The sequence below is a fragment of the Misgurnus anguillicaudatus genome, chromosome 20 (assembly GCF_027580225.2).
Source record: "Misgurnus anguillicaudatus chromosome 20, ASM2758022v2, whole genome shotgun sequence".
Classification (NCBI taxonomy): Eukaryota; Metazoa; Chordata; class Actinopteri; order Cypriniformes; family Cobitidae; genus Misgurnus; species Misgurnus anguillicaudatus.
Genome location: NC_073356.2, coordinates 31,895,124 through 31,904,306, shown reverse-complemented (window position 1 = coordinate 31,904,306; position 9,183 = coordinate 31,895,124). Strand labels below are relative to the sequence as shown.

The 9,183-nt window shown below is 34.5% G+C and overlaps 1 protein-coding gene across 1 annotated transcript; it reads left to right on the top strand.

Annotated features, from left to right (window-relative positions):
- Positions 1–1,950: 1,950 nt before the first annotated feature.
- Positions 1,951–8,906, top strand: LOC141351521 (major histocompatibility complex class I-related gene protein-like). The gene is made up of 7 exons (XM_073858542.1): positions 1,951–2,150; positions 3,900–4,160; positions 5,879–6,157; positions 7,092–7,374; positions 7,514–7,614; positions 7,843–7,860; positions 7,971–8,906. Exons 1-7 carry the CDS (start codon positions 2,102–2,104, stop codon positions 8,015–8,017), a joined length of 1,038 nt encoding a protein of 345 aa, XP_073714643.1. The 5' UTR covers positions 1,951–2,101; the 3' UTR covers positions 8,018–8,906.
- The last annotated feature ends 277 nt before the right edge of the window (positions 8,907–9,183 follow it).

Here is a 9,183-nt window from a genome sequence, read left to right as displayed (position 1 = left end):
TCACAATTTGCAAAACAGTAAGTGCATTTCTCACAACAATTTGTACAAATAGCAAAACATTATGGATAACCTGCAAAAGCCACTCTTTTACTCAAAATCCTTAGTTCATCTCTCAAAAGTAAATCTCTGTCAATGAACATGTCAGTGCCATCAGAATAACAAGTCATTGTGTTATTGTGTACGGATAAGACAGTCAAATTGTTAGTCATGTTGTCAATATAACAGTTTACTCTGAAGTGATGTTCTAATGTAAACTATGGCTAAAGTTTTGACGACAAGTATTGTAAATTGTAAGTTACACCTTAGTATAAGTTATGTGGGAGTTTGATTGCATGAGACTTGACAAAATGTACATTTACGCTTTTACTGTTTGTACTGTAATTCGTTGAAAGACCATGTCATTGCCATAAAGAAAGATAAAGACAGCACTGCAAGCACTGTATAGCATAAAGAGAAAAAAAAAAAAGTAGAAATGTGAACATGATAGATTTCTATAAGATGTCTAGCACAAGAATAGATGATGCATATACTTTTAGAACATGTAAAAGAAATGAAAGCAAACACCTTGAACACACTTTGCTTACATGTTGGAATATCATACATCTTCAAGTTATTTTGGCAAAAATGGCATGTAACCAAATTCAATGTTATTTAGGGTAGAAGTGGGTTACTCATAGCTGGACTATATTGGGTCAATAGTTAGCAGTCATTTCAACGTCTCGGTTTTTGCTTGCTGGGGACGTTTCTGTCTGTTAGAGAAAATCAAGATTCACCTGGGAGCAATTTACCAATTCACGACAGATTTAGAAAAAATGTCTAATGGAAATGTATAGAAATATGTTTGACCATATCCTGTATTTTGACAACATGTTCAACCATTTTGCATGTAAAGACTTATACTATGAACTAATGCCTAACTATTGTGGGGGGTGAGACTATTCAACAGAGAGCCATTATAATACATTTTGATCAACATGACATAAGCAACTGATAATGTAGGAAAAAGCAGAGAATTGTACATAATCATTTGCATGGATGTACCAAAGCATTTGCAACTTCAAATAAATGAGAAACTGCTTTTTTGATGTGCACAAGTGACACAATGATGTGAGAATTGAACAAGTAGTTTTGAGAATTTCAATTCTGATCTGAGAAATGTACCAAAGCGACTGAGAAAAACTGTAAGAAAGCAGTGGTGGATAAAGAGGAAGAGTTTAAGAGTTGTTGGATGAGGCAGAAGAATATTATGGAAAAGGTGGTAGATAAGGATGAGTACTGGTGGCGGTAGAGGAGGAAGAACATGAGGGAGGAGTGGTAAATGACAAAGAATAAGTTTAAGAAGTTGGTGGATGAGTTTGATGAGGAGGAAGAGTATAAGGAAGTGCAGGACCCTAGCCTAGAGGAAAAGCAACTTGCCTGTTGTTAAATATGTTATCCTCGTGTACTGACACAGTTGCCTGTTATGTCAATGAAAGCCTGTGACCAGCATAAAGAAGGGATGCTCATACTATGGGGAATGAATTTCTCATTGACTTTTCAGTTGCACATTTTTGGCTTTTCATTTTGAGTTTTCTTTGATATTTGGGATTTTGCAGTAGGACTGCTAAATATGCATACACATGCATGTGTTGCATACACAGATACTTAAAACTGACTAGTTGGAGTAGGCTACTTTAAGTAGGCTATACACTATATACTGTAATTGTGATTACTACTAAATAACAATATTTGCAGAGTGTATTGTTATATAAAGTAAAAGTTTTTTGTTTAAGGTTTTGAGAAAGTGGGCAATAGTTATTTACCAATTATTTATTTATTTATTGTTCGTTTGTTTGTCTGTAGGCCTAATGGCGTAATTAGATAACCCTATGTTTTATTTTTTTAGAGACTGCTGGTAGCAACTAATGATGTTGCACTTCTCAGTATTGCCTATTTGCTGAAGGGCGGGATTTGTATAGCCTAGTGTTGGCAGTGCACTGGTAGAAGGACTACAGCTTGGGAGCTTGGTGATCCTCTTATGGAAGTTTTTGGATTTAGGCGTGTTTTTATTAAAGCTAGGCTATTTTAAAACAATATTTTTTTCACGTGAAAAAAAACAAAAATGAAACACGTATTGATTTTGCTTCTTGGAGTTCATCTCAGCTATGCGAGTAAGTCGATTATTCATCATTTTCATTTGATTTCTGGGACTTTCTAAAACGCTTAACGTACATAAACAACGATCAAATCCAATTTCTGTCAAATTTATAATAAATAGAATATTGAAATTTCGCGGATAAAGCATAAGCTCATTTTAAGCGTTTTAGAAAGTCCGCCAATTGTTGAAAGTCTGTTCTACTACGACATGTTTATTATGTAACGTTATATTAATAAATGCCAATGGTATATAATGTTTCAGTTATACAATATTAGGCACAGTTTTGAAGTAGCCTACGTTTTTACGTGCGTTGTGCGTTTAGCGACACTTAGCAGTTCATGCTACAATTAGTTTCGTTTCCTACCTGAATAGGAGTATTTTGCCTAGAGACTGATGATGATGACGATTAGTTCGGTAAAGTCAGTTTAAATTGTTGAATTCTGAATAATAAGAATAATAATTTTAACTGTATAACTATTTTATAGTTATTGCTGCTTGGCAGTTGTGTTTGGCAGTTTGTTAACATTAACTTAATAAGTTAACATGCACAAAAATAAACAACGTTTATACAGCATTTCTTAAACTTTATTTCATTTTAATTTCCTCATTTACGAATACATTTTAAAATCAAAAGTTGTAGCCTATCTGTTGTGCTTTAATGCACAATGAACTATGAACACTAAAACACAAACACTTAACAATTGTATTTGTAACCTTAAGACCAATAAAGGCTGCAAAATCAGCAACATTATAAACACTGTTTAAAAAAATAATGGTCAATGCCATTTCTTGCATGTAAGGGCGGTTTAGATTAATCCAGGACTAGGCCTTAGTTATATTAGGACATTTAAGTAGTTTTTTAGAAACATACAAAAAACATTACAAAAAACAATACTGGTGTGCATCTAAACAATGGCATTTATATATTTTAAAATATGTCAGTGCAAGATGTTTTAAATGAAGGCAGCTCAAACATGCATTTCAGTCTGGGACTAGGACAAACCCTGTCCAGGAAACCGCCCCATGGAGTACATTATGGTTTCCCAGACAGGTTTTAGGTTAATCCAGGACTAGGCCTTATTTATATTAGGTCTTTTAAGAAGTTTTTTCAAACATACCTTACAAAAAACCACTACAGGTATGCATCTTGAGACAAAAAAAACCCCAGATATATGTTAAAATTAGTCAGGACAAGGTGATTTTAAATTAAAGCAGCTCACACATGCATTTTAGTCTGAGGCTAGTCTTAGTTTAGGATAAGCCCTGTCTGGGAAACCGCCCCATAATACTTACAAATGGATCGAATATTATCTTACCTTTACTGGTTCCAACAAAACAGCACAACTCAAACATAAAATACACCTTAAAACTGTTTGACAAAAATATTTCCAGAGTAAAACATCAAAATGCACAGACCAAATGAAAACTATCACTTAACTCCTTTTTTTTTACATTTGTTTAGTCTTTACCAATGCTTGCTGAATAAACATAACATAACAACACACATACTAATGTTTTCTTTCAACCCCAAACTTTATCAAATTTCATTGTATGTTTATTATGGTCTGTGAACGAATAAGAGTGAAAATTTTCACCATGTTACACATTAACAAAATGGGCACAAGTCTTTCTAGACACATCTGCTTTCTTACCCATTCAACAGAGTGATTGCTGTCTGAAGCTTGAATGAATTAAATTTGAAGGCCTTTTCAGAAAATACACTAATTTAAATTATCTCTTTTTCCATCATCTCTGTTCACAGCGAGACACTCTCTGCAATACTTCTCTACTGCTGTGTCTGGAGACAGTAGCATTGCAGAGTATACTGAAGTTGGTCTCCTGGATGGTTGTGAATTCATGTACTTTGACAGCAACATAATGAAAGCTGTGCCAAAGACAGAGTGGATCAGACAGAATGAAGGAGCAGATTATTGGGACAGAGTGACCCAGAGACTGATCAACAACCATCAAGTGGACAAAAACAACATTCAAGTAGCCAAAGAACGGTTCAACCAGACAGGAGGTGTGTTGGTCAAGAACACACATATTCACACACAGCACAATAACATATACCTGACTATTAACTCATCACTTAACACTTCATCCCACAATAACATGAGGTCTTTACTCTTTATAACAAATTTTTTGAAAGACTTCCTATTTACAATTAGAGTAAAAATGTACACTTATGTTAATAATTAAAAAAAAGAGGATATAAAAAATAGCATTTTGTTTTTTTATGTACTTTTGAACAAAAGTATTGCTGTCATTTGTTAAAATATATTGTGTTAAAATATTTAATTTTATAATCAAAACATAAACAAACACACTCCCTCCGAGAAGCAAGTAAAGCAGTACGAAGCCAAATGTATATGAAAAAATTGTGACGGCTCACTCACTTGCAAAAAGTTGTTAATACCAACGTTTCGTCACAAGCCTTTGTCAAGGATACCTTATGCTCAGCATAAATGAGTACATCCCCTTTGAAAATTAAGATTTTTCTCCATTTGTTAGTAAATATGAGACTAATTTGCTGTATTTTTACACACCACTTTTATTAAACATTTATGTTTCTTAACATAAGAGTGAAAGTCACTTACCATCTTAAGGATACGAAAAATAACACATTAAATCAAATGAGGTGATGCAAAAATGAGTACACCCTTCAAAAATCTTTAAAAAAAATCTAATATTTTGTATGGCCTCCATTCTTTTTTTTAAACAGCATTAATTCTTCTAGACATTGGGGTTGAGGTCTGAATCACTTTTACCCTGTGCTTCTTCTAAAATAAATTAGTGACCTTAGATGTGTGTTTTGGGTCACAATCATGTTAAAAGATTGCTCGGTGATCAAGGGCACAGAGTGATGGTAGCATCTTCTCTTTAAGTATTTCACAGTTCATCTGTGTATTCATAATGCCGTCTATAAATTCAACTCTCTGACACCTGCAGCACTCATGCAAGCCCACAGAAGAGCCCTGCCACCATCCTGCTTTACTTTTGGTACCATTCATTTTTCATTGTACTCCTCCTCACCCTTAGCCTAGTCCAACCAGACTCTCGTACATTCATTTCATTTGTACATAGAGTCTGGCCACGCTCCATTGCAAACCGTTACTTCCGTTAAGGAGGGTCCTCTGTGGAAATTTAAAACTATTGGATCTGCCTAGAGTCACTCTGAATCTGTCATAACCAATCGCTAACATTTGGTCGTGACGTATGTCACTCAGTCTGACGCACGACCTCAACGTCATCGTTCTTAGCCACCCCCCCTCTGTTCGCTGATTGGACCTGCAGATTTTTGCCGGAGAAAACGAAACTCTACACAGCAGTCCCAGACGTTGTGCTGAAGCGAAATGAAAATTAAGCGGAAGCACGTAGGAGGGCGGAGCCAGGCTACCTCACCCTTGCCAGTTGATAGCATGGAAGTCATGTAAATGCATCTAAAGTAAATGTAACATCCACACACAGTTGACAATACACTTCTTTTGTGCTTGACTGTGCTTGTCAAAGGTTCAGTTCAGAATAAAAAAACGATTAAGAGTAGATGATGGTGTTTGCATGTTAAGATGTGTACTTTAGTAAAGACAGAAGGTGTGCCAGTCAGATGTAAATGTTTTTACAATGTGTTTCTGTGACTCAGAATTAGGCAGAAATCTTTATCACATGATCAAAGGATCCATAACAGCAGCAGAGGAAGCTGAAGCCATTTTATACTTCTCTGTTTCTGTTTTTTATCAGGTGTGCACACAATCCAGCGTATGTACGGCTGTGAATGGGATGATGACACAGGAGCTACAGATGGATTCTTTCAGGATGGATATGATGGAGAGGATTTTCTGTCTTTGGATTTGAAGGAGATGAGATGGATTTCACCAGTGCAACAGGGAGTCATCACCACACAGAAGTGGAACAATGACAAAGCCATGCTTGAGCATTATAAGCAGTACTTCACCACTGAATGTGTTGATTGGCTGAAGAAGTACCTGGAGTATGAAAAACGCATCCATGAGAAACCAGGTGAACAAAATTTCTTATTAAATACTTTTTAGAACAGATAATTGTTGTGTGAAATAAAAAAATCAATAGAAGTTATGGTTTAAATATTTCACATTTGGTTACTTTTTTAAGTACATATTATTTTTGCATAGATGTAATCACTAGTTCTGCTGATATTTTTATTCAGATTAATTATATTATTCTACAGTATGCTGTACAGATCATGTTTTTGGTCTGTGTAGAGATAAAGCAGATATGCATGATTTCATTCTAGTTTGGGGAGACAAGCACTGTTTATCCTTGCATTTGCACCCCAATTTGTTACACTTGCTTAAACTTCATGGGGCGGTTTCCTGGACAGGGATTAGACTAGTCCTAGACTAAAATAGGCAATGCAAGTTTATTTGTATAGCACATTTCATACACAGAGGTCATTCAAGGTCATTTACATAGAAATGTGAAAACGGTGTATAGGAGAAAGAAATTATGTAGAAATAGGAGACACAAAAAATCAGAGATACATGAGAATTTAGAATATCAATTAAACGAAAATAAATGTGATTTTAATGTTTACATGTGTGAAAAAGAATTAAACAGAAATACAATTATAAAACTCTGGAAGCTGGTTTCAGCTGCGCCTGGCATAATAGCTAAAATCCGACTCTCCTTGCTTTGAGTAAACCCTTGGTATTTCTAGCTGATGTGATCCTAATGATCTGAGTGATCTCTTGGGTTTATATTCAATGAGCATATCTGCAATGTATTGAGGTCCTAGTCCATTGAGTGATTTATATACCATTAATAATACTTTAAAATCAATTAAACTAAGGCCTAGCCCTAGCTTAAGCTAATCCTTGTCCAGGAAACCACCCCTTTAAGGCATTAGTCCATAAATAGATAGAACTATAACAAAGTAGTGGTGGTTTATGTTCTAATCTCTCTTTCTCCTTTACAGTTTCTCCTGAGGTTTCTATCATCCACAAGGATTCCTCTTCTCCAGTGTCATGTCATGCTACAGGTTTCTACCCCTGTAAAGTAACCATCACATGGCTGAAAAATGACCAAGAGCATCATGAGGATGTGGATCTTGGTGAACTTGTTCCTAATGAAGATGGAACCTATCAGAGGACAAGCAAACTCAGAGTTACACCTGATGAGATGAAGAACAACAAGTTCAGCTGTGTGGTTGAACATCAGGGCAAGATAGTGACAGCAGATGAGATCAGAACAAACAATGGTAAAAGAGATTAAATGTGTGGCTCTGAATATCGCAGTGTGCTTTAAAAATCACAATATTTTTTAATCTGCTGGCAAGTTCTGTACTGTCTTTACTGGCTAGTGGCATTAATCTAATATATTGTTTTGATCAAACAATGGAGATTCTGTTCCCGTTGGAATCATCGTTGGTGTTGTTGCTGCTGTCGTCCTGTTACTTGTTGCTGGTATTGTTGGATTTAAGGTCTATCAGAAAAAGAAAGGTAAAAATATTTTGAATATAATTACTGTTCTGTACACTTCACACACTTGTGGGCTGCTCTAATCGTATCTTGGCTTCTCGTATTGTATAAATATATACAAAGTTTTAATGTCTAAAATCGATAGTACTATTAAAAGTATTAAACTATTACTGCACTATTAGTTTGACATTGTTGATTTAAATCACTGACTTGTTGAACTTATTTTCTCTGATTGTTTTTGTTCTTTAGGCTTTAAACCTGTCAACAGTAAGTGCCTCTGTGTATCTCTCAAATACATGCATTTTATAAGCATAAAATGTAGAATTAGGTTTTGTTTAATGAACAACCTGATTTGTATTTTTCATTTTTTGTTCTAGGCTCTGATAATGGATCTAACAGCTCTAGCAGTCAGACAGCAGCATAAACACATGATGTAAGTGTGTGATTATTTGTCAGTCAATGCAAATGTCTCATTCAAGTGCAATGAATAAAACATTTGTTTAATATGCCATATTAGGTCATACTGGACCATTAAAAGATTATGCTTGGCCTGCTGTCAGTCATGTTTCAGTCTTCTTACACACATACATTTACTTAGCACAGACGTCTATTGTTTTAATATACATAACATAATTATAAAAACTATACAGAAAATTGTCTCCAGAAAGAAGCTTTGTGGGCTCAGCTTACTTGTGGGTACAAATTTGACCAACAAAATGATGTTTAGTTATGTACATCTCACATTTTCTCTGTCTCCTTCTCACACACACATAACAGGGTTTTTTGAGTACATTTATGTTTCTGTAATGGGATTATTCTACAATCTTTTCTAACTGAATGTAAACATTGATTGGATGTATACTATTTAATAATGAATTAAATATTATAGAAATTAGAGATTGATGTAAAAACTTTTGTTACTTTATGTTTAGTACTAAGCAGTAGAAAGGAACTCATTTGTGTTAAACATTTCACTTTTTGAAGATCATTATCCCTATGTGTTTTACGTCTGTTTTTAAACAATTTTAGACATAAATATAGTTTGTGTGATTTTTCATGACACCTGCTTACAGTAGTAGTATGGTATAAAGAATTCTAATGCCTGGTTTTGTTCTTGTGTCGGGCCATAAAACTTATTTTAATAGTTTAGCATTTGACGCTATGTAAGAGCTGCTTTCCTTTATTGTTTTAAGGGTGCCTTGATGTCTTTCTGCTGTGGTGTTGACTGTTTGTTATTTTTATATATTTATTCTGTCTGTGTACAGAACTGTTTGATGAACTTAAATAAACTATCTTTGATTTTGTGAAATCTCTTCTATGTTAGTTGTCACTTATTAGAGACAAAAACCTTTAAATGAATGGATATGTAAATAAATATATGACACACATTTTGTAGACATTTTTATCTAAAGCAAGTTACAGTACATTAGGTATACATTTTATCAGTATGTGTGTTTTCTGGGATTGAACCCATAATCTTTTGTACTACTAATACAATGCTTTACAATTTACCACTGAGTTACAGGAACACTAGGTTGGTAATAGTACAGGAAATCTAGGTTGGTAAGCAAAAGGTTATTGATTAAAATT

Bases quoted from the DNA above. Each gene is read 5' to 3' on its own strand.
- LOC141351521 (XM_073858542.1), top strand. From the start codon at position 2,102: ATGAAACACGTATTGATTTTGCTTCTTGGAGTTCATCTCAGCTATGCG. The intron at 4,161-5,878 runs GTGTGTTGGTCA...GTTTTTTATCAG, and splicing joins ACGGTTCAACCAGACAGGAG to GTGTGCACACAATCCAGCGT. The intron at 6,158-7,091 runs GTGAACAAAATT...TCTCCTTTACAG, and splicing joins ACGCATCCATGAGAAACCAG to TTTCTCCTGAGGTTTCTATC.